This window comes from Cetorhinus maximus, chromosome 8, assembly GCF_964194155.1.
Source record: "Cetorhinus maximus chromosome 8, sCetMax3.hap1.1, whole genome shotgun sequence".
Lineage (NCBI taxonomy): Eukaryota > Metazoa > Chordata > Chondrichthyes > Lamniformes > Cetorhinidae > Cetorhinus > Cetorhinus maximus.
In genome coordinates, this window is record NC_135886.1 from 14,857,066 (window position 1) to 14,883,731 (window position 26,666).

Below are 26,666 nucleotides of genomic sequence, written 5' to 3' on the forward strand. Positions count from 1 at the left end.
AAACGAAGGTTGAAGGGTAGGGTGCAGAGAGAGAGAGAGAGAGAGAGAAACAGATCCTGCAAACCTTCGGGGTTCTGGACAGATCCCTTGGTGGTGGGGCAGTGACGCTGTGGACACAGAAAGGGGTTAGAGGTTTAGCTCTTGCTGGAAAGGTCCGGGCAGGCACGCGTGATGAATGAGGGACAGGGAGACTTGTCAAACATGCATTAATGGTCAGAGCTACAAAAACCGGCAGCAGTGTGAGTGCAGTGGGTAGTCACCCTGGAGGGGCACAGTCAGGCTTTGAGAGCAGGGGAGGGGAAAGTTAGCTGCCTGACTCCTCATTTTAACTCGGAGTCAAAATTTGGTGTTGGAGAAGTGAAATGATGTCAAAGTAAAAGGGTGTTAATTTGCAAGTGGTGGTGGTGGTGGTGGTGGGGGCGCTTGGAGATCCACCTTGTTCCCCTGGGCTGGGGACCAGAGAGAGAGAGAGAGAGGGTGAGTGTGAATCTGTTTGGTGTTTCTATTTGCCATGTACCAGTCAGAGAGAATATTACAGTAAATCAGGGTTAATCATTTGGGGGCACAAGCAAAAGCAAATCCGCTTTTATCTTTTAAAGTAAGTTTATCAAGTCATTATCAAGTTTAGGAGCAGGACTGGGAGATGTCGGCGCTGACGTTTAAGAATAAGCTGGTTGCGCTGCTGTGCTGCAAGTTCTGCGATAATGTGCTGTGTGCCCGAGGCATGAAGGCAGTCCTCCTGGCTGACACAGAAGTGGAACTTTATTCCACTGATATCCCCCCAACAAGGTAAGGATCAGATGACATTGCTCACTCTCTCTCTCTCTCTCTCTCTGCTATTGTCCTATGCCATTTGTAGTCCGTGCCATTTTAATGATTCTTCACTCCTTTACCCGGAGACTTGGTGAGAAGGTGAAACTCGCTGCCACCACATTGGAACGATTGAGGTGAATCGTGTAAGACGTGTTTTAAAGGGAAGCGGGATAAACACACGAGGCAGACAGGAATAGAGGGATATGCTGAAGGGGGTGAGGCTCCTGTAGAGGCATGGACCAGTTGGGCTGAACTGGCCTGTTTCTGTGCCGCCAATACTATGGAATGACATGTTTACAATGGCACAATCTGTATCAGCTGTGAATCAGTGGGTAGCATTCTCCCCCCCCCCCCCCCCCATTGAGTCAGAAAGTTGTGGGTTCAAATCTCACTCCAGAGGCAACAAAAATCTAGGCTGGCACTCCCAAGTGCAATGCTGAGGGGATGCTGTACTGTCAGAAGTGCTGCCTTTTGGATGAGATGTTAAATCAAGGCCTTGCCTGCCTTCTGAGGTTGTTGTAAAATATCTAATCTCACTACTTGAAGAGCAGGGAGTTCTCCTATGTGCCCTGGCCAATAATTATTCCTCAACCAATTATTTGTCCATTATCATATGGCTGTTTTGTGGGAGCTCGCAGTGTGCAAATTGACTGCCACATTGCCCACATCATAACAGTGACCACACTTCAACAGTGTTTCATTGGCTGGAAGGAGCTTTAGGACATTCTGAGCTTGCAAAAGGGCTCTACATAAATGCTTTTTTTTTCAATTTTCTGCCAACTAACTTGATCAGAGCTGATTTAGAAATTTATAGATGGTGCATCTGATAGCTTAGAGATAAATGTTCTTTTCAGTGGCAATGCTAAGTTATATAAAACAGGAAGGCTGTGCTGAGTTACCTGATATCAGTCTCAGCATTCCTAGACAGGAGAGTGAAAGCTATCTGCCAGGATTCCCCCTCCTAATTGTTATCCATCAAATTCCTGCTGGAAAGTATGCACGTGGACAGAATCTGGCTAAATGTGGGGACAGTGGCATTGTTACTGGATTGGTAATCTGGGTTCAAATCCCACCATGATAGGTGGTGCAATTAAGATTAAAATGAAAATATTCTGGAATTAAAAGTCTAATGATGACAATGAAGCTATTGCTAATTGTCGTAAAAACCCACCTGGTTCACCAATGCCCTTTAGGGAAGGAAATCTGCCACCCTTACCTGGTCTGGCCCCACAGCAATGTGGTTGACTCTTAAATGTCCTCTAAACAAGGGCAATTAGGGATGGGCAATAAATGCTGGCCTAGCCAGCGATGCCCACAACCCAAGAATGAATTTTTTTAAAAATTGTGATTCCTGCCCCTCATGTGCCAACAGCCTTAGGCTTGCGATTGTAAAGATATCTGGGCAAGTTACTAGAAAGCTGTTGCTGCCTGTGAAATGATATCCCCAAAAAAGGTCACATCTTTTAAGGAGGAATAACATTGCTTTGAAAAAAATATGTATACAAGACATTTAACCATTATGATTAAACTGGTATGACAAGCAGAACAAACGGCAATACAATACAGAGTAAGAATGAAGAAAAAGCTTGCATTCAAATAATGCTTTTCCCAATCTGGGGATGTCCCAAAGGGCTTCACAGCTATTGAAATACCTTTGGAATGGGAGCCATTGTTCTGATGTTGAGAAGTGCAGGCCCAAGGTCCCACAGACATCGATGGGATGTCAGGTTTCCAGGTAATCTCGTTTACGATGTCAGCTGAGGGACAATTATTGATCAGAAGTCCCTGTCTTCCTCCTAACTGTGTTGTGGGATCTTTTACGTGAGAGACCAGTTTAACATGTTCCCCGAAAGCCAGCACCTCTGACGGTGCAGCACTCCCTCAGTACTGCACAGGAATGTAAGCCAGGATTATGCGCTCGAGTCTCTGGAGTGGAGCTATGTCACTAAGTGGACAGAGTGCTATTTCTGAGACAAGGTTGACACTAACAAGGACCTGTGTCAGCTGTAACTCTTGTAGAGTTAAAACAATTAACTAAATTAACAATAACAAGGGAGAAATCAAGCACAGCCCCTAATTCAGGTCAGCTGTAAAACCAAGGACAAAGTTTAAAGGAAACTTACAAACATTAAACCAAAATATGATTAAAGGGGTCAACAAAACACCCCAGTCCCCGCGGTGCCCACCGGGCACGGAAGGCCTCGATGGTGCCGGCGGACACCGCGTGCTCCCTTTCCAGGGACACCCGGCCGCGAACGTAGCCACGGAAGAGGGACAAACAATCGGGCGGGACTCCCCCCTCGATCGCCCGCTGCCTGGACCTGTTAATGGCCAACTTGGCCAAGCCCAGGAGCAGGTTCACAAGGAGGTCCTCCTCCTTCCCGACCCCCTTCCGCACCGGGTGTCCGTAGATCAGGAGCGTGGGGCTGAAGTGCAAACAAAATAGTAACAAAAGGTTTTTTAAATAACTAAAAAGGGAGTGCAGCCTACAACACCCTATGTAAACATGGTCCACGGACTCCTCCCAATAAAGGCAATCCTGTAACACAATTAACCTGGTATTAGTGCAGTCAGGCCCCTTTTGTGGTTGGGTTTTCTTTTAACCTTCTTGAAAGCAAAGATAATTAATTTGGGACATTGCGACATGGGGTTAACCATGTTGCTACTGTGAATGACATTTGTCCTAGGGGTGCCCAATGACTCCTTTTATGACTCCAAAGCAAACTATTGACTAGTTTTTTAAAAGGTAGGTTATTGCCCTGCAATTTGTAACAAAATAGTGGCTCATGCCTTCAATGTTCATTCCATTTGTGAAGGAAGCCTTATAACTAAGCAGAATAAATGTATTCAGTAATTTTCTGTGAAGTTTCCCATTCACATAAAATATCAGGTCCAGTTTTCTGTTATTTTGTTGAAGAGATGGAGTCATTTTAAGTCTTTAAATCAGAACTTCCTCTACATGTTGGCATGGTCTTAGCCTTGCTTTCTTATAATTCACAACAGAGCACCATTAGCTGGGCAGTTATGAGGCCTGAGCTGCTTTGAATCCAGCTGATTACACTTTGCCTGTTCTATTTTGGTTGAGTAGCATATCTCCAATATATGGAAACTACTTGCCACATCTGTCGACTCACATTGTGGCAATTCAGATAATATTTTTCCTCCTCTGCTTTTCAACCTGAGGGATAAAGAATGAAAGGAGTTTCCACAATTTGCATTATTAATGTTGGTGTACTGTATTAAACTTTTTAAAAATAAAGTATTTGAATTAGAGTGTACAGCCTTTATGCGAGCATTATCCTTCCCAGAGGTGGCCTATACGTGTGATATTAAGGCACATCACCCTGCTGACAACATTATTTTGCACAGTTTCTGATCCTTCTGAATTTCACAACAGCATCTTCATTGGTATAGTGCTTTTAATATAATAAAATATCCAAGATGCTTCCTCCCCCACCATCTCAGGCAATGCATTCCAGATCCTGACCACTCACTGCATAAAAAAAGTTTTTCTTCATATCAGCTTTGTTGCTTTTGCTAATCACTTTAAATTGCTATACTTTGGTTCTCAACTCTTCCACCAATGTAATAAATTTTTCTCTTTTGCTAAAAAGGGAGATATGTTGCCAGAGTTTTGCATTTTGTACTTATCATGACAAACACAAGAATGCCAAATTTCAAATGATCACAACAATTTATACTACAGGAGAAAAGGGTGTTGACTGGTTGGCAAGTCGACATCAAGGTGGTACTATGGAGAAAGCAACGGGCTCCCCAAGCTCCTGGGTGATTCAAAAAAGGCGCAAAGCTTGAGTATATTCCTTTTGTTTGCACAGAATGGGTTCCTGCATATGAATATAAATTGCTTCTAGCAAGTGTAAATGAGCCATGTTATGAGCTTGATGGATTTTCTCAAATTGGTTGATGAGTTTCACTGCTGGTGCGATGCCAGGTATGTTGGCCATATGTCCCAGCAATTGGCTGATCAAATCAAACAGCATGTTCCTTCAGTTGTTTGTAATAGACAGAGTACAGAATGTACTCAACCAGCCCTCGCTTGGAAAACCCAGAAAACAACGTCGACTGTTAGGTGTGATTCCACGATTGGGTAGCACTTGCTGAACAATCTGAGTGCACTAATAACCACACTAACAACCAATTTAAGATAACCAGTCGAGGTCATAACATTGTTCATTTACACTTGCTATAAGCGACTTACATTCATATGCAAGGACCCATTCTCTGCAAACAAAAGGAATATGATCAAGCCTTGTGCCTTTTTGAATCACTCGGGAGCCTATGGTTCCCTGTTGCTTTCTCCATGACAATGCCTTGGCAAATCAGAGTTAATTTGCCAACCAATCAGCATCCTTTGCTTCTGTAATGTAAATTGTGATCATTTGAAATTTGGCTTTCTTGCCTTTGTCCTGATGAATGCAAGATGAAAATGTTCATCAAAATGTCCCACTTTTTAGCAAGATTTAAGTTCTGTGCTACCAAATGACTGTTTTCTCTATCTACTCTGTCTAGAACCCTCATGATTTTGAACTATTCTATCAAATTTCCTCTCAACCTTCTCCAAGGATTAGAGTTAAGACAGTCAGCTTCAATGTTCCCTCTAAGCTGTACGGCTGCTCAGCAGCCTGATAGTGCCTGTGCAGGCTGGGCACAAGATGTCCCCTTTAAATTACCGCCACACAAAGAAATAGAAAGGGGCTTTGTACTCAAACAAATTGCACACTCTAGGAAAAAAAATTAGAGGATACATTGCCAGCTCCTCCAATCTATCCACGTAACTGAAGTCTCTCATCCCTGGAACCACTCTGCACCCTGTCTAAATCCCTCACCTTCTTCCATAATGTATAACATCAGATTGTGGTCCTGATTCTTTGATGCCCTAATCACAACTTGCCTGTCAGCAAGGTACTGAGTATCTTTCAACCAAGAAATCCCATGTACTATTGCCAAAATGCAAATAATTTCCAATTTTCTTTCTCTTCACCGGAGTGTGCTTCAGTTGGCAATTGCAGCCCTTTGGCACCTCTCCAAATTGCTTATTCTTTGTCTGGGTAATTTGATGAGGCTACTGCTGCTGAAGCTAGTCCTATTCAGATCCAATGTCACACCAGTACAAACTATAGTAAAGGTTGCTGGATGGCAATCAGAAACAGGAACCCTGCAGACTAAGTCAAGAAGGGCACATGTACTATGGCTGAGATTACCTACAGAAAAAAAATTATAGCTGATAATGGGTGCATTACTTTGGCTCTGAGATTGGTGTTAAAACTGGTGTGACAGACTATAGACATGTTGTTGGGCCAATTATTCTGGTTGGGAACATCCCACTAACTGATGCAGATTGCAGCTGTTACTTCACGCTGACTTGTTCTAAATTACAGGGCCGTGGACTTTGTTGGAAATTGCTACTCCACAGAAAGCTGCAAATGTAAAATAAAAGACATTGCATGTTTAAGATGGTAAGTATGTTCTCAGCTGTAATTGGGAGTCATAAATGAATGGCCGTGGAAGAATGAATGTCTGGATTTTGCGGTATCTCATGACAAGAATAGCTACAGCTAGCTAGAGTAACTCTTCCAGAGGGGTGTGAGGTGGGAAGACTACCAAAGTGCTGCAGGAAGGCAGAAGGTGGCATTCCTGCTGCCAGTCCATTTTGCCAGTGGCAACAAAAGTGGCAGACCGACCGCCGGCCGGAGCCAATTGTAACCACTTAAGTGGCCAAATTAAGGGCCTTTTCCCTCTTCCACTGACACTTTACTAGCTGCTGGGGGACCCTCCACTGCATGGGGAGAATGTCTGATGAACCCCAGCAGGCTCCGGAAAGTTGGGTGAGACCTTCTTTGTGGGCGTTCTTTGGCCCACGAAAGGGCCCTTGGCATCAATGGCTACTCCCATGGCCACAGAGCCTCCTGCTTTCAGCAACCACACCCCCCCCCCCCTTTCACTTGCTGGGGCCTTGGCACCTCCCAGACCCCACTTGCCAAACTTTGAGGATGCATGTCCATTGCTGCGCCATCATCCCCCAGATACAGTCCCAGCAGTGGCCACTGCTAGTGGGCCCAATACCATCGAGGTAAAATCCAAGCCATAGGAACAAAAGTAGGTCATTCAATGGTTTAAGCCTGTTTCACCATTCAGTTAGTTCATGGCTTAACTCCATCTACTCATCTTGGTTCCTTATCCCTTAATATGCTTGCCCAACAAAAATCTAGCAATGTCCCCTAACATCTCATATTTTCTTTCATGCTCTTTAGGTGCCATCTTGACTCAGAGTGTTGGCACTCTAATCCCTGTTAGAAGTTCGAGCGTTCAAATCTCACTATAGATTTGAGCACATAATCTGGGTTAACACTTAGTGCAGTGAAGGAGTGTTGCTCTGCTGGAGGTGCCATCTTTCAAATGAGATGTTAAACAAGTTCCTGCCTGCTGCTCAGGTGCTCATAAAGAAATCTGAAGCACTATTGGAAGAAGAGCAGGAACTTCAAATGGTGTCCTAGGTAACACAGCTAGTCATTCATTTAACTATTTGTGAGAGATTGCTGGGAGCAAATTGACTGCTTATGAGTGACTATCTTCAAAGAAACATACAGGATCAGAGATTTTATAAATGGGACATAGAGGTACAACAGCAAAGAAGTAATACTAAATCTATACAAATTAGTGGACAGATGGAAGTTCGAATATTATGCCCAGTTTTGGGTGCCAAACCTCAGGAAGTAAATCAACCCTTTGGGTTGCTAGGCTGGCACCACAACTGCTCATTCTATTCAAAAGCAAAATACTGCGGATGATAGAAATCTGAAATAGAAACAGAAAATGCTGGAAATGACAGCGGACTAGGCAGCATCTGTGGAGTGAGAAACAGCGTTAACATTTCAGGCTGATGATCTTTTTTCAAAACTTCTGATGTAAGGTCACTGACCTGAAACATTAACTCTGTTTCTAGTGTTCTCTAACTTTCTCCTTTCCAAATAATTTAATGTTTGTAGTGTGGGTTGTGTGCATCTCTCACGTTGACTTCTGCTATTGATTCCATGAGTATCCGTTTTCATATGCTGGCTTCTCATTTGATAAATGTGCTACTTATAGCTTCCATAAATAATCTATGTATTTTTTAAAAAAATGCTTCTCAGTCGCATTAATAACCTACTCTGTATGCTTACCATGAATAGTGCTTTATTGACTCCAGTTTTGCTAGGGTTCTTTGATGTAATTTGCCTGAGTGTGGCATCAAGGAGCCCTAGCAAATCTGGAGTCAATGGGAATCATAGGGAAAACTCTCAACTGGTTGCAGTCATACCTAGCACAAAGAAAGATGGTTGTGGTAATCGGAGGTCAATCATTTCAGTCCTGGGACATCGCTGCAGGAGTTCCTCAGGGTAGTGTCCTAGGCCCAACCATTTTCATCAACGCTGATTCATCAATGACCTTCCCTCCATCATAAGATCAGGAGTGGGGATGTTCGCAGATGATTGCACAATGCTCAGCACCATTCGCGACTCCTCAGATACTATGACGCCACACAAGGGCCAAGCAATGATCATCTCCAACAAGAGAGAATCTAACCATTTCCCCTTGACATTCAATGGCATTACCATTGCTGAATCCTCCACTATCAACATCCTGGGAGTTACTATTGACCAGAAACTGAACTGGACTAGCCATGTAAATACTGTGGCTACAAGAACAGGTCATAGTCTGGGAATTCTGTGGTGAGTAAGTCACCCCCTGATTCCCCAAAGCCTGTCCACCATCTACAAGGATCAAATCGGGTGTGGTGAAATATTTTCCACTTGCCTGGATGAGTACAGCTCCAACAACACTCAAGAAGCTTGACACCATCCAAGACAAAGCAGCCCACTTGATTGGTACCCCATTCACCACCTTCAACATTCAGTCCCTCTACCACCGACACACAATGACAACAATGTGCACCATCTACAAGATGCACTGCAACAATTCACCAAAGCTCCTTCGACAGCACCTTCCAAACCCGCAACCTCTATCACCTAGAAGGACAAAGGCAACAGATGCTCCACCACCTGCAAGTTTCCTTCCAAGTTACACACCATCCTGACTTGGAACAATAGTGCCATTCCTTCACTGTCGCTGGGTCAAAATCCTGGAATTCCCTTTCTTAATAGCACTGTGGTGTACCCACCCCACATGAGCCGCAGCAGTTCAAGAAAGCAGGTCACCGCTACCTTCTCAAGGGCACTGAGGGTCGGGCATAAATGCTGGCATAGCCAGCAACATCTACATTCCATGAAAGAATGAATGTTAAAAATTCCAGAATTTATGTCAACTCCCTTTGAAATCAAGAATATTGAGAAGTGAACAATAAGTTCATGTTTGGATGCCATTAGTTATCTTAATTATGATAAAATAAATAAATAAAAGTCTTGTATTTATATGGTCTTTAATGCCTTGCATAGTGAATTACTTTGAAATGCAGTGATATGTAGGCAAATGTGGTGCCCATTTTGTGCAAAGCAAGATCCCACAAGACCAATGAATGATTTTTTTTGACCCCACATCCTATCCATAACCAAGACTGTTACTTCAACCCATACTTCAGCTTCATAACCAATGAAACTCATGTGTTTTTATCCCTAGACTAAATTTTTCTAATGTCCTCTACACTTCATAAACCCAACTTGACCAGAATGCAGCTGCTCACAGTCCTTTTGTAGCTGTTCTCATTGACTTATGTTAGCTCTTTCCTGCAATGCATTGAATTTAAAATTCTCATCAAGTTTCCCAATGGCCTTGCCACATACTTCCTCCAACCCTAGGTCCTTCAGTTCTCTGATTGAAAAAATGTATGCTTTCTGACTTTCCCCCTACTCTTTAACCTCTGCCCCCCCGCCCCCACCCAGCCTAAACTCCTCACCCATCCCACACATTGGTGGCAGTCTTCACCTACCTGGTCCTGTTTGAATATCCTTCCTGAACCCTTGTAGCTCTTCACTTCTTTCTCCACCTAATCCTTCTTTACCTTTCAATCTGTTTCAGGCATTGGTCCCTCATGGATTTTTCTTTCCCCTTGTATAATTTGTCTTGGGATGTTTTCTATGTTGAATATTCTGTATAGATGAAAATTGTTAGAGGTAGCTTCAGTTCTGAGAGCTTCAGTTCTGAGCTTTGGAGAGCAAATGCTACTGTCCACTTTCATCCTCTCTTCTCCTAAGGATGCTGATTCCGTACTGGGGTGAGTTGGGGGTTTGTTTCCACAGGTACTGTCTACTGTGGCACTCCATCCATTTTTCATGTGTGAGGGTTAGCAGGCTATTCAGCTATGGAAAGCAGCTCAACTCAGTCGGATCCTGTTCACAGAACAAACTAGCAGAGTATAAAAGCAAAAAACTGTGGATGCTGGAAATCAAAAACAAAAACACCTGGAAAAACTCAGCAGGTCTGACAGCATCTGCGGAGAGGAACACAGTTAACATTTCGAGTCCGTGAAGAGTTATACGGACTTGAAACGTTAACTAGCAGAGTAATTTGTTATGGAACTGAAACCTTGGCTGACTTGACACAGACTTGGGACTGAAACCTGAAACCTTCTGGTCTGTGTGGCTTAGTACAATACAAAGCTGTGCCATATCCAATTGGACTTCTAGTCCCTCAGCACCTTTGAAGCTCACTTCCCAGTTTTCCTTAGTACTGATGTGTGCATTTCAGGACTCTTGTCAAATGTTCTACTTTAACTATATAGTAAATGTATACCATGGATTGGTTCTCAATTTTCTGTCACACAAGAAGTTCATGGCTGAGTTTTGTGCAAGGGAAATGGGCAAGTTGCGGTTTGTAAAGGATTCTATTGCAACAGCTGTGAATGTTGATCAGACACAATCATCACTTTCTCTCATTTTCAGTGGTAATGCTGTTGGCTACCATGTGGTTATCCCTTGCAAACCGTGTTTGCTTTCCTGTAACAATGGCCATTTCTGGATGTTTCACAGCCAGGTGATCTATGCTGTCAACAGACTGGATTCCTCTGGTAAGCACATTATCAAGCTGAGTGTGGAAAACCGCAGTATTGTGCCTCCATTGTCCAGATAGCTAGTGTTGTATACACGCAGGGAGCTGAGAGCTCAGTTATTATTGGCGTGTGAAAGGTTATTTTGTAAATGTTGTCCTTGAAACTCAAATGCTACAGTATTACAGACGTTTAAATTTTTGCATGCTGCACTTTACTACAGGTAGTAACACCTGTTATATATGAACAAGGAGCAAGAGTAGGCCATTCAGTCCCTCGAGCCTGCTCTGCCATTTAATGAGATCATGGCTGATCTGATAGTAACTTCAAATCTACATCCCGCCTACACCCAGTAACCTATCACCCCCTTGCTTATCAAGAATCTATCCACCTCTGCCTTAAAAATATTCAAAGATTCTGCTTTTCAGGAAGAGAGTTCCAAAGACTCATAACCCTCTGTGATAAAAAATTTCACCTCATCTCTGCTTTAAATGGACGACTCCTTATTCTTAAACAGTGACCCCTAGTTCTAGATTCTCCCACAAGAGGAAACATCCTCTCCACATCCACTCTGTCAAGGTCCCTCAGGATCTTATATGTTTCAATTAAATCGCCTCTTACTCTTCTAAACTCCAGCGGATACAAGCCTAGCCTGTCCAACCGTTCCTCATAAGACAACTCGCCCATTCCAGGTATTTGTCTGGTAAACCTTCTCTGAACTGCTTTCAATGCACTTACATCCTTCCTTAAATGAGGTGACCAATACTGTACACAGTACTCCAGTTGTGTTCTCACTAGTGCCCTGTATAACTGAAGCATAACCTCCCCACTTTTGTATTCAATTCCCCTTGCAATAAATGATAACATTCTATTATCTTTCCTAATTACTTGCTGTATGTGCATACTAGCCTTTTGTGATTCATGCACTAAGACACCCAGATCCCTCTGCATATCAGAGCTCTGCAATATCTCACCATTTGGATAATAAGCTTCTCTTTTTTCCTTTCTGCCAAAATGGACTATTTCACATTTTCCCACATTATACTCCATTTGCCACATCTTTGCCCACTCGCTTAACCTATCTATATCTTTTTGTAGCCTCCTTATGTGCTCTTCACAACTTACTTTCCTACCTATCTTTGCGTCATCAGCAAATTTGGCAACCATCCCATCCATCCCTTCAAACAAGTCATTTATGTAAATTGTAAACAGTTGAGGTCCCAGCACTGATCTCTATGGCACACCACTCGTTACATCTTGCCAACCTGAAAAGACCCACTTATGTCTACTCCCTGCTTCCTGTTAGCAAGCCAATCTTCTATCCATGCCATTTTGTTATCTCCTATACCATGAGCTTTTATTTTCTGCAATAACCTTTGATGTGGAACTTTATCAAATGCCTTCTGGAAATCTAAGTACAGTACATTCACTGGTTCCCCTTTATCCACAGCACATGTTACTTCCTCAAAGAACTCCAATAAGTTGGTTAAACATGATTTCCCTTTCACAAAACCATGTTGTCTCTGCCTGATTACCTTGAACCTTTCTAAGTGCCCTGCTATAACTTCTTTAATAATAGCTTCTAACATTTTCCCTATGACACATGTTAAGCTAACCGACCTGTAGTTTCCCACTTTCTGTCTCCCTTTTTGAATAATGGAGTTACATTTGCTATCTTCCAACCTAATGGGACCTTCCCTGAATCTAAGGAGTTTTGGAAAATTAAAACCAATGCATCAACTTTCTCATTAGCCACTTCTTTTAAGACCCTCGGATGAAGTCCATCAGGACCCGGGCACCACTTGTCAGCCCGCAGCTCCAACAATTTACTCAGTACCACTTCCCTGGTGATTGTAATTTTCCTGAGTTCCTCCTGACCTTCCATTTCCTGATTTACAGCTGCCTCTGGGATGTTACTTGTATCCTCTATAGTGAAGACTGATGCAAAATACTTGTTCAATCCATCTGCCATTTCCTTGTTTTCCATTATCAATTTTCCAGACTCACTTTCTATAGGACCAACACTCACTTTGTTAATTTGTTTCTTTTTAAAATATTTATACAAACTCATTATTTGTTTTTATATTTCTGGCTAGCTTTCTCTCATACTCTCATTTTTCCCACCTTATTAATCTTTTAGTCATCCTTTGCTGTTCCTTATATTCTGTCCAGTCTTCTGGCCTTCCACCTTTCTTTGCACAATTATGTGCTTTTTCTTTAAGTTTGATACTATTTTTAACCTTTCTAGTTCACCACGGATGGTGTGTCCATCCCTTGGACTTTTTCTTACTCGTTTCTTTCTATTCTCCTAGTAATCTTGAGGAACCATCTGTTTTAAGGATTATTACTTCTAATGGTGTAACATCAGATTGCTGAAACCTACATGAATCCTCACTCACAAAATTCTGTAGGTACTTACAAAATGTGATTTTATCACACCTCAGAAATTTTTAATTCTTGTGCCAATGTATTGCATGGAGTAATGGATTCCTGGCTGTCTATAAAGAATGTTCCTCATTCCTGGCTTTCAAAGGAAGGAGCAACTAGATATGGTTAGGAGACTACTCTGGGATTCCGCTGTTATCCACCTGACCTACTGGTTACCGATCAACACTATAGAAACCAGAGGGCAGGGTATTTGACCATGAGGGGCTGGTACATGTCACAGAGACCTAAAAAAAAATTCTGATACCTGATGTTTAAAATAGTCACAATTGTTCTATGGGATTAAATATTATCATTTAACTCCAGGATTCACCCCACCATACATAACTAATTCAAGACTATTTGATATTTTCACCAGTTTTAAAATATTTTATGGGGCAGATTTACAAATTTCCTGGTGACTTAATGTACCATATGGTATGGCACTGAGCCTTACAGATCAGGGAGACCCCTTGTTCAATCTGCATTTTACTGTTGGCTACCTTGATGTAGGAGAGCTATAAGGGTACTATAATTATCCACAGCACCCCAAGCTATTCAGGAAATAAATTACATTGCTTCCCATTCCTGATTACTACCGAGTTGTCGTCACCTGTCCCTCCATTCAAGGATGACTTCTACTCAGGGTCTTGAGTTTCTGCCATAGGTCTTCATGTGACTGAAAAGGCAGATTCTCAACCCACAGATCTTTGGGCAAATGGGGCAGAATGTCCCATTAGGTAGTGGGATCCAGAGTTCAGGATTTTCTTCTTTTTATTTCCTTCTGTATCGCCACTCTGCCTCATCATTAAGATGTTAAGACACAGTGTGATCCAGCTTGATGCACAAGTTGTCACCATTCTGAACGATTGGTAGCAAGCTCCTCCCAGTCATTAATGCCAATGCTGCCGCGCTTCAAGGAGACCTTCAGAGCATCTTTGAAGCATTTTCTTTGCACTGACCTGGAACGTGGGCCATTTGAAAGTAGAGAAAACAGGATCTGGCAGGCGAGACAGTTTTTTGTTATCTGAACACAATGTCCTGCCTATTGAAGTTGGTTTTTCAGGATAAAATCAAAATACTATGAATGCGGGAAACCTGAAATAAACACAGAAAATGCTGGAAAAGCTCAGCAAGTCTGGCAGCACCTGTGAAGAGACAAACAGAGTTAACGTTTCAAATCCATATGACTCTTCTTCAGAGCCCTGGACGTAGCTTCAAGAAGGGCACTCGTGTTTGTTCGACGGTCTTCCCATTGAATCCGGAGGAAGTGGCAGAGGAATTGCTGATGGAATTGCTCCATGTGTTGCTGATACACAGTCTAGGTCTCATTGCAGGCAACTGCTTTGTACACCAGGACTTTTGTTGATTTGCAAAGGTCTTTATTGTCAAACACTCGCTGCCATAGTTTGCAGAAAGCCGAAATGGTGCAATTGATGCAATGTTGGATCTCCTCGTCAATGAGAGAGGTGGCTGCCAAGATATGGGACGTGCTCAACATATTCCAAAGTAGTAATTTGGTAGTACAGAACTTAAATATTGCTGAACAAAGAGGCTTTTTTTGTCAAAGCTTTTCATCTTGCACTCATCCGGACAATTTGCAAGAAAATACCAGTGTCTGGGAAACAACATATTTATACTGTATGAGAAGAGAGTGCTGATTAGTTGGCAAGTGGACTCTGATTGGTAGAGGCGCTGCCATGGAGAATGCATCAGTTGACAGTGACTGACAGTTAACTGCCAAGCATTGTTTGAAATTTAAACCAGGCAGCTTGATTCTGGTTGGTCAAGACAATTACGCTGACAACCAATTTAGGATTGTCAGCCGGGCTTGCAGTGTGGCGCATTTGCGTGTACTGGAAGCTACATATATTAACACACAGGGTCCTATTCTTTGTAGACAGAAAGAACAAGTATACACATTGGGCAGAATTTCACTCGGCGGTGGACGGGGAGCCGAACTCCGCCGCCGAAACAGGGCCCACCGCCATTTTGAGTGAGCGGGCCAATTAAGGCCCGCCCAGCGGCCTGCCCAAAGCGCTTCCTGTGCCCGGGGGGGAGGGGGGGGGGAATCCCCATCTGTCAAAGTGCGCCCTATCACGCATGTGCACGAAAGAGCCGACTGCTCCCTGAGACCAAGTGCTGTCTCAGGGAGATTACTAACAGGTTAAAAAACTCCAAAAATAGAAAAATATTAAAATTATTAACATGTCCCCTTCATGTGACAATGTCACATGAAATGGGACATGTTAATAAGAAACACAAACTTTATGAAACTTTTTAAAAAAGGACATGAAACCTCATCCCGCCAGTGGATGAAGTTTCATGTATAATCTGGAGCCCGCTGGGGCTCCTGGTCTGCCCGCCAGCCTTAAGCTTGGACGGGCAGGTCTTTAACAATCTTAATTAGCCTGTCAATGGCCTTAATTGGAACTCCCGACATCATCCCGCGTCATTTTCCCCTCAGCGAATGGGCCCCACCCCCAAATCGCCGATGGAAAATTCCTGGCCATTGCATCTGTTTTAGCTAAACAAAATAAGTGACAGCCATTCACTGGTTCATTCCCCAGGGCAATGTCTTGACGAATTAGATATCCTGATGAATGCAACACAAAAAGCTTTGACAAAAAAAGTCTCTTTTTTCAGCAATATTTATATTCCAAAGTCTCTCCTTCAATAAATATGAGAGGTGGAATATTTGGCTGACCAGGTCTAGGTAGTTGTAAGTGACACCTGCTGGAAACTGCATATGTGGATATCCACTGTCAACAGAGTCAGGCTTAATTTTAATGTCCTTAACATTCTTGTAGTCTGTTAAAATCTGGATAAAGAGTAGTACCTAATGGCTGAAACAGTAGCCCAGAATGAATCAACATCTTCAGTCAGTGGAGGAAGGGAGCACTTAAAAATAACTCACAATTTTTTACATGCAGTTAAGGCATTGAATCATGAGATCAAAGACAAAGTTACGGATGAGTGACAGTGGGAGAAAGCAAGGGTTTTCTATCTGATACAATAAAAGCCTGAACCTACTGTTTTTAAAAAAAATGTGTGCGCACATTCGTGGGCGATCTAAAAAGATCAGGCTTGTTTGGAGAAAAAGGAAATGGTCTGAATCTTTCAAAAGATTAGTGTTTCCCTTGCAATCTGGATAAATTCCAGATAGATTTAATGATCTATAACATTTATATAACACATAACAGAGGTCAGCTCCACTTTTTTATAACAAAACAGCTTCAGGATTTTTTTTAAAATCATGTGGTTTTACAGCACTTTAGCTCCATAGTGCAATCTGTTCATGTTGATTCCAAATCCTTTTCCCAAAAAATTAATTCAAATGAAACATGATTCTTTTTTTTAAAAAAGGGCCTTTGTTTTTCCTTGAGGAAGATTTTGAATTAATGGGCATAACAAGGTGGAGGGAGAGAACTCCATGGAGCCCAGGTACAATGGTTGAAGACCTTGCCACCAATGATTCAGCACTGGGGAATGTGACAGAAGTTTGGGGCTGGATAATTTATAGGTAAGATGGAGGCAGGCCTATGAGGGACTTTCAGGTTAAGATTTTGAAGTCAGTGCCCTGGGAGGTGGTGACTCAGTGGTAAGCACAATTGGCAAGACTCTACGATAGTCATAGGACCATAGAATGGTTACAGCACCAAAGGTGAGATGAGAGTTACTGCCCTTAACATCAAGGCAGCATTTGCCCAAGTGTGGCATCAAGGTGCCCTGGCAAAACTGGAGTCACTGGGAATCGTTGTTGGGGAGTGGGGGGAACTCTCCACTGATTAGAGTCATATTTAGCACAAAGGAGGATGGTTGTGGTTGTTGGGGTTCAATCATCTCAGTTCCAAGACATCACTGCAGGAGTTCCTCAGGGTAGTGTCCTAAGCCCAACCATCTTCAGCTGCTTCATCAATGACCTTCCCTCCATCATAAGGTCAGAAGTGGAGATGTTCGCTGATGATTGCACAATGTTCAGCACCATTCGCGACTCCTCAGATACTGAAGCAGTCCATGTCCATATGCAGCAAGACCTGGATAACATTCGGGCTTAAGCTGATAAGTAGCAAGTAACATTTGCACCACACAAGTGCCAGCCAATGACCATCTCCAACAAGAGAGAATTTAACCATCTCCCCTTGAAATGCAATGACATTACCATTGCTGAAATCCCCCAATATCACATCCTGGGAGTTACTATCGACCAGAAACTGGACCAGCCATATAAATACTGTGGCTACGAGAACAGGTCAGAGGCTGGGAGTTCACCTCCTGACTCCCTAAAGCCTGTCTACCATCTACCAGGCTGAAGTCAGGAGTGTGATGGAATACTCTCCACCTGCCTGGATGAGTGCAGCTCCAACAACACTCAAGAAGCTTGACATCATCCAGGATAAAGCAGCCCACTTTATTGGCAACCCATCCACTACTTTCAACATCCACTCCTTCCACCACCGATGTACAGTAGCAGCAGTATGTACCATCTTCAAGATGCACTGCAGGAATTCACCAAGGTGCCTTCGACAGCTCCTTCCAAACCCACGACCACTACCACCTAGGAGGACAAGGGGAGTAGATGCGTGAGAACACCACCTGCAAGTTCCCCTCCAAGCCATACACCATCCTGAATTAGAACTATATTGCCATTCCTTCACTGTCGCTGGGTCAAAATCCTGGAAAATCCCTTCCTAACAGCACGATGGAAGTGCCTAAACCTCATGGACTACAGCATTTCAAGGAGGCAGCTGACCACCACCTTCTCAAGGGTAATTAGGGATGGGCAATAAAAATGCTGGCCCTGCCAGCGACGCTCGTGAAGGAATAAAAAAAAGAGGCCATTCAACCCACTGTCCTGCTGGCTCTCTGCATGTCATGTCATTCTACTCCTCCACCCTTTCCCTGTAACCCTGCAATTTTTTTTTTTTACGTTACTTATCCAATTTCCTTTTGAAAGCCTCGATTGAATCTGCTTCCACCACACTCTCAGGCAGTACATTGCAGACCCTAATCACTCGCTGCATGAAAAAATGCTTTTTCATCTCATTGGTTCTTTGGCTAATTACTTTAAATCTGATTGTCAACCCTTCCACCAATGGCAAGTTTCTCTCTATCTACCTTGTCTAATTCCCTCTTGATCTTGAGCACCACTATCAAATCTCCTCACAATTTTCTCTGAGGAGAACAACCCCAGCCTCTCAATCCATCCAGGTAATTGAAGTTCCTCATCCCTGGAACCACTCTTGTAAATCTTTTCTGCACCCTCTCTAATGCTTTAAAATCCTTCCACAGTACTCCAATAGAGGCTTGACCAGTGTTTAATAAAGGCTCCCCATAGCTTCCTTCTTTTTGTACTCTGCCTTTATTTTTAAAACCTAGGATCCCGCATGCCTTTTTAACTAAGTTTTCAATCTGCCCTTCCATTTCAATGATTAGTGCACATTTCCCTCCAGTTCTGTGCTGTGAAGAAGGGTCATACGGATTCGAAACGTTAACTCTGTTTCTCTCTCCACAGATGCTGTCAGACCTGCTGAGCTTTTCCAGCACTTTCTGTTTTTGTCTCCAGTTCTTTCTGTTCCTGCATCCACTTTAGAATTTAGAATTGTACCCTTTATTTTATAAAGAGTACACCACCAGCTGGAAGTTCTCCACCAAGTCACTCATCATCCTGACTTGGAAACATATCGCCGTTCCTTCACTGTCGCTGGGTTAAAATCCTGGAACTCCCTTCCTAACAGCACTGTGGGTGTACTTACACGACAGGGACTCCAGCAGTTCATGCACGCAGCTCACCACCACCTTCTCAAGGGCAACTAGGGATGGGCAATAAATGCTAACCCAGCCAGCGAAGCCCACATCTCGTGAATGAACATTAAAAAAAATTGCCTCTCTCCATTCCTCCTACCAAAATGTATCACTTCACACTTCTCTGCATTAAATTTCATCTGCCTGTCTATATCATATTGAAGTCTATCATTATCCTCTTTAAAGTTCACAACACTGCCAAGTTTTGCCTCCTCTGCAAATTTTAAAATTGCGGCTCCACACCCAAGTTTAGATCATTAATATACATCACAAAAAGCAGTGGTCCTCTGATCAATCCCAGATGTAGGCAGCAGAGTTATGGATCCTCTAGAATTTTTTTCTCACCTTGGATATGGTGTAAGTACTTAGGGGAAACTGACTGCTAATATTAACAGTGCAACTTATTTGATTTCAGGTATTGATTTGCTTCTGTGGGGGAATTTACCAGATACAGAAGATGAAGAGAATGTATATAACCTATCTGATGAGGAGTGTATCAGATGATGTAACAAAGAAATCAAGAACTTCAAATTTTGTGCTTTTTTCTTATGTAAATCTACTTTGTCATCATTTCAAAGTTTCTAAACATTTTAGAATCAGCCGCATGAGTTCACTGCAATTTGTGAACTGGAGTCAGCTTGTTTGAAGTTCTTGTCACCAGGAAAGGATGTAAACGTTTGCACCCTGGAAGTTGTCAAGTGAACACCAGGAAGGATTGGTGAGCAAGTGCCCAATTTTGTGCTTTGCAGCTTTCTAGACACTTATGGATGGCAGCGAAGTCCTTTGCCTATCGTTGAACATGAACATTGGTTTACCCTCACACTGGACAGGCTCTGCACAGCTAATAGCCAGATTTCACAACAGATGTGACATACAAGTGAAGATGGTGATTTGGCTGCATGTGATGTAACATTGGAGTTGGGAAGCTCTCTGCCTTCCCTCCAAATTCTGTTATCAATGATTAATCTGATGTGAAAGCTGCCTTTTTGGCAGGCATCTTATTTGCACTCAAATGAAGCCAAAAATAGAAAACTTGTTTTAATAGGGAAGCTGAGCAGGAATTTACATTTATTTTAAAGAGAAATTTCCTCTGGAAATTATGGTTAAATTGTCTGTCAGTGTTTCCTATCCAGGCTAATGTATATTACAAGAATGGCCAAGAGTGGCTGCTCTAAATGGAGCTGTTCCCCTTCAGGAGAGGAGAAACCTTCATTGCCGCATGAATAAATTTTGTTTGTACATAAAACACAGAGTTTCCGCTATTTGATAGGAAAACAATTTCTGGTTTGTTTGAAACCACAAAGGTCACATATCATTAGTACAGACGCCCATCATATATATTTTGCAGTCTATTTCAGAACTCTGAGCGTTGAGCTGTCAAATTAATTTGCTTCAGTTGTACTTTGCTTTGCTTTACAGTTTTCCAAAGTAATAGGGATTTGTACAAGCTTCCCAGCTGTGAGGACAGCCACCAAATACAATAGGAAACTAGATGTGCACCCTTAGGTTTTGCTTTGAAAAGCGGGTTTGACTGACTTCAGCACCTTGTGGGTTTCTGTGCATGTCAAGCAAACTTCTGCCCTCAGAACTACAGTGGGTTGGAGGAACAGTGCCAGCTTCTTGAATGTTCACAAGAATCAAAGTGACTTTCAATTCAGTTTAATTTTGAAAAAAATAGTTGAAATTTAAAGGCGGTACAAAATCCAAATGCTTTTTATCGGGTCCTATTCAACAGCACTTACTAATTTTCCCACGAATGTTGCATAAAGATGATAATCTGCAAGCTACAGTGATCAGAGGTGGGGGAGGTGGGGATGGGGCAGGGGGGCAGGGTGGTGGCATAGTGGGGTTGTCACTGGACTAGTATTCCAGAGACCCAGGGTAACCCCACCATGGCAGATAGTGAAATTTGAATCCAATAAAAATCTGGAATTAAAAGTCTAATGATGACCATGAAACCCCATTGCTGATTGCTGTAAAAACCTACCTGGTTCACTAATGTCCTTTAGGGAAGGAAATCTGCCATCCTTACCTGGTCTGGCCTACATGCGACCCTAGACCAAAAGCAATGTGGTGGTCTCTTAACAAGGGCAATTAGGGATGGGCAATAAATGCTGGCCTAGCCAGTGATGCTCCCATCCCATGAATTAATTAAGCCCAGGTTCCTTCTATTCATTATTACTCAGTAAGTGCATGTGTGTGAATGGGATAGAAGTACAGCATTGGGTTGCTGTGTTTCCCCTTTTTGCTTTTAGTAAAATAACCCATTGCCATTCATTGTCTGGTCTTATTTGAGAACAACAATAGGAGGATCACCACGGCTTTGGTACTGAATCCAGTTCGGTTGATGTTTCCAGGAGAGAGGTGGAGAAAATTGGTGCCAAAACACCTCTCTAGATTCAGAAATTGGAACTTGTTCAGTGTCTCATGGCCCCTTCAACCAAAGTGCAATGCTAAACAGAGTTGTAATTTGCACAAAAGTGACCCAGTATCTGAAAAGGGCTATATGTGCTAATGAATTCCTTCTGGCAATGTTCTGTCTGTTTTCTTTTATTGGCCCTTTTTATTTGAAAAGAAAGGAAATTCTAATATATTTTATATTTGTGTCAGGATTTTTTTGGATTGAGTTGGCGTGAGGGAAGAAAACCTTTGTATTGGGACTGCAGAGTGAGTGAATTGGAAGTGGTAGAGTGGGAATGAATAGAAGGTGTTTGATGATGTGATATTCTGTTTATTTGGTGTGAATAGATGTGTGTTTTTTATTTTCCCAGTTGGCCAGTATATTTGGAGCCAGGATCCCTCAAGAGTAGCATTATTCTGTTTGTACATTAGGCAATTTCAGACTTTTTTTCCTCCACACTTCCCTTTTTGTGGTTGCACTAAATATATAATAATAGATCCTAGAGACAATTACTCGTCTCCAACAGATTGAAGAGTGCACAGAATGCATTTATTGTGAATTGTTTTTAATAATATATTCTATATTGTGAATGCCTTGATTAGAGTCTAATGCATTGAATTTCAAGGACAGGTCCAAAACTGTAGAGCTTGAACATTTTCAAGAAGGCATTAAAACCCTTCCCAACATTCTTGCAGTTTTTTGCAGGAGGTTATAATGTGAGTGTTATTAGCTGGAATGGCCAATTCTGATACATTAAGAATTATGGTTTTCCACTGCAGGGATAATTTATTCTTCTAGAAGGTTTGTGCACTGACCTACTGTGATTAAATTCAGGAAATGTACAGCAGATCCACAGAGAGGTCAAGTTAACTGTTGGTGGAGACGTTTTGCTAGAATTCAGTTCTGATGAGAAGTCTCCATTTCTTAATCTGCTTTTTTTCCCCAATGCTGACATGTTTCCAGGGTTTTCTGCTTTTTTTTTGTTTTGATTTAAACAAAAATGTAATGTTCTACTGTGATTGCCTGTACTCTGGGCTTTGAGTCTCCTCTTAATTTTGCTGCGATTATATTCATTCTGGAGGAACTGTAGCATTTGGTACATGAACCCTTTTTTGTTTAAAATACATGACTTTTTGCTGTACATTTCAGTAAAACTTCTTTGCACTCCAACGACTGAGTATTGTGTATTTACTCAATTTCCCCCTCCCCCTCTTTCTTAACCCCCTCACACTCCTCAGTCATCCAATGGCCTAATATAACAATTCAGTGGCTCTCATGGTCCTGTTTTTGGTACTAGCACAAATGATCAGATTTATTGATTTCAGTTTCAGAACTTGCCGTAGTGTGACTTGAACCCGTAATCGTGGTTACTTGATCTAGACTCCTTGGGCTGAATTTTGCATTTGTTGGGCGGGCGGGCCCGACTGAATCAGCAGCGGGCGGGGAGCTGATCCCCGCCAGTGAAACGGGTCGCGCTGCCATTTTGCGCGGGTGGACCAATTAAGGCCTGCCCAGCGCGTTTCAGACTCCTGTGTTCAGCGGGAAATTCAAATCAGTGGCGGGCGTGTTCAGACTGCCGGTTCCAATGGGGAACCGGCAGTTTGTATACAGAACGGCCAGGCAGCCTCTTTTAGGCTGTTCACCATGGCCAGCGACCGGGCACCAGAAGAGGTGAGGGCAGAGGAGGAGGGAGGCAGGCTGCAGGGTAGGCCAGTGGGGGGCCAATGTGCCCCTCGGTTCTCCGATGCCTGCCTCGCTGCCCTCCTGGAAAAGGTGTCAAACCATCGGGAGGTGTTGTTTCTGGAGGATGGGAGGAGGAGGGCCCCCCACGTGACCAGGCAGGCATGGCAGGAGGTGGCAGAGGCTGTTCGATCTCATGATGATGTGCAGCGCACAGGAACCCAGTGCCGCAAGCACTTCAATAATTTGTTGTGCGCTGGAAGGGTGAGTACCATGTCAGCCTTGGCCATTTTACCCAGCAGGTAGCCTTAGCCTTTAAGGCCCCCCCCCCCACCCCACGTCTTAGTGTCGTTACTGCATTGGGAATTTGGCACACGCTGGGTGGGCAAACAGATAGTGACCATGCTTACATCAGCCTTAGTGGTTGAGGAGAAGATGGGTTCTCCCCGCATCATATGTTGGTGTTTGTCGCATTTGAGTAGTCTGAGGGCAACTTGCAGGGAGGCAGCTAGACACATACTCAGAACTCCAACACATGTCTTATTGATGATGATGAGATGGTGGAAGGGGAGCCTCAAGGTGTCGTGGCCAAGAGCCATCTGCTGGCCTCGGCGCCGCACCTATTTGCGCCTCCTTGCCATGGGCGCTAAGACCCGTGTGTTATTCAAAGTGATGGACGCCGAATGTGTCCAAGGTGGCCTTTGGGGGAGGGGGTTGGGAGCAGCCGTACTATCTTCTGGGGACTGATCACCAGTAGTGTGGACAGGAGCCGCTGGAGGCCTCAGATGGGCCACTGTGGTTGGGGTGCGGCGTGCGCTTGCAGAGTACATGAGCGATCAGCCCCAATAAATGCTCTTCCCTGTTCTGCAGGCAAAAACAGAGAACAATAGCTGGGAGCGTTTGAGGACTGGTGGTGGGCATGCCGTGCTTCAGCGCCTAACCACATACGAGGAGCAGGCCATGGAGCTGGGGAGGAGGCAGGCGGCCAGGTCAGCAGGTGTCGGCGAAGCTGGGGTGTAGTGGCCAGGTATTTGATGGCCACAGTCCTATCCACTCTGTCTCCCCACCATCCAAAGCACTGATGATTGCTGCAATCGTTAATGCAGCAACACTGCTCATTCACAGACTGATACAGTCAGACGTGTGGGTCATTCACAAAGATCCCTTGGCCCCTTGAGGATGTGCGTCTCCAGCACCTTCCAAAGTCACCTTATCCCATTTGTGACCACTATCCCCATGGCCGAACATGCCATGGCATCACTGCTGCACATCCAAAGACTTATATAATATTAGGAGGGTTTGTATCTCCACCACCCTTTCAGCCAGTGCGTCCCACATTACTCTGTCCAAAAGGTCCTCAGCACCTCACCTGTCAAACTCATGGCACTCAACTTAAAGAAATGCCACCAAATTAGTCATCCCTGCGCCAAGGGGAAATGTTGCCTTCTGTCCACCCGTTCTATGCCCCTCATAATGGTATGAAGGTCAATAATGTGACCTGTCAATCTCCTGTGCTCCACGGCAAATGTCACAAGTGTATGCAATGTTTCCTCATCACTCCAACTCTCCAGGCCAGTGTGCATCCAGGTCAGGAACCTCTGCACTCTCCCCACTCCAATGCCATCCCTCCCATGAAGCGCAGGTCACAATTGAACGCAGAAGTGTAGATGTGGCCTCGACAGCGTTTTCTGCACTTGCAACATGACCTCCCTTTTCCTACATTCTAGTCCTTGGCTAATAAAGGCAATTTTGGCTTTGACCTTGTTAAACGCCTTATGTTCCTGTTCTGCTACCTTAACGGGTCTGCCCAGCAAAGTCCCTGTAATCGTAGTGACTTCCCACGGTCCTACCATTACTCATGTATTCCCGTACCTTGCCTGTCTTGCCCAAGTGCTCAACCGCACATTTATCCACAAAACGTTCCATGTGGCATTCCTTAGGCCATCTGACCAGCCTGTCTGTATATGCGTGTAATGTTTGGGCCTCCTCTTGACTTTTTACCACCCCACCAATGTTCGTCTCCTCAGGTTCTTGAAGGGTGAGAGCATTATGAGGCTAGGGAGGAAAGAGATGAATGGTGTTACTGACTGAACGCTAACTGATCCACTGTCCTTGTTGTTAATTTCAGCATCACCACCTCATGGCTGCCACCAACAAGTCCAGAGCCCCCACTCCACACCTGAGGGCCAACACTTGCAACTTGCATCACATCATTTCAGCGAGCCAGGCACCAGCACAGCGACTACCACATCGGTGGGGATTATGACGTCGGCTAGTGTCCCGGGGCACAGTGGAGAGGGCACTTCACAATCGCTGGACAAGATGGCACGGACAGAGAGTGCCGATGGCCCCAGCGGACGGAGGACTGCAGGGGACCAGGCACATGCTGAGTCGGGCAGTGATGATGTACCTCTGGAGATGTCAGCCATGCAGCAGCTGCAGGACAAGCGGCAGGATGCACAAGAGCATCTGGCAAGGTTGCATGAGGGTGTGCTTCACTTGGTCTCTGTGGTGGCGGAATCCAGGCAGAGTGTCAGTGATGGCATGAACCTCAGGACAGAGCTTCAGGCTTCCTCCATTGAGAGATTGGCGACTCTCATGGAGAGGGGCTTCCATCAGATTGAGAATCTTCTGATTGGGTTACGCTCTGACCTGCAAGCCCTCACAGCGCTAATGGCCACAGGTGGTCATTGGCAATGTGGGAGATGTTCTGGGCACCAAGTGTCGCAGCTCGGTGCCCATCCATCTGCGGTGAGCAGGGAGGTCCAATGTGACCCCACGTCAGTGCAGCAGCTGCCTATCGTTGCTGTGAGCCCCTCTCAGGGCGCTCCGGATGAGGGCAGCAGCTCCTCCGCCCCTCTGCCAGTGACCGTTGGATCCATTGAGGCTGCGACAACTGGGGAGGTACCAATTCATGAACTGGCCGCTCCCTCCCAGACGGGGCCAGCACAGGCTCCACGGGCCAGAGGACGGCCGCCAAGGTCATCGAGGCCAACAGGACAGCAGAGTCAGCAGGCTGTCTCATAAGCCACTCCGAGCGATGGGGCGGCACCTAGACGTAGCACCCCCAAACGTAAGCATGAGGCACATTAGGCACTCCACAGGTTTGTCACTGGCAATTTTGTGTTGGCCCTAGATTAGGGAATATATCATTATGTACATCACAGCGACGTTTGTGCTTTATTTTGGTGGCAATAAAGTCCACTTTTCTGACCATGGCTGAGGGTGTTTCCTTTGTGCTGCATTTGTATGTTTCACAGACATATCATGAGTGTTTGAGTGGACATTGATGTTTCTGTACTAAGCCCTTAGTTGCTACTGATGAGGTGGAAGATGTAGCACCTAAGTGCCATGTGTGGAAGACCCAGGCAATGCTGGTCCTGCAGATCCATGTGTGTGGAGCTGAAGGTTCGTTGGATTAAAGTGTCCCGGGTGTCCCTGCCTCCTTGGTGTAGTAGCGGGTCGGAATGCTGCCCCTTATCATTGCCCTGTGCTTCCCCATCCTCTGAGCCACTGCTGGATTCATCATGTGCAGTCTCATCC

General features: G+C 44.2%; 1 protein-coding gene across 1 annotated transcript; it reads left to right on the plus strand.

Moving 5' to 3' along the window:
- Positions 1–624: 624 nt before the first annotated feature.
- LOC144683245 (protein FAM72A) lies at positions 625–20,428 on the plus strand. The gene is made up of 4 exons (XM_078546203.1): positions 625–789; positions 6,213–6,290; positions 10,710–10,834; positions 19,458–20,428. The coding sequence occupies exons 1-4, from the start codon at positions 644–646 to the stop codon at positions 19,544–19,546; spliced, it is 438 nt and encodes a 145-aa protein (XP_078402329.1). The 5' UTR covers positions 625–643; the 3' UTR covers positions 19,547–20,428.
- The last annotated feature ends 6,238 nt before the right edge of the window (positions 20,429–26,666 follow it).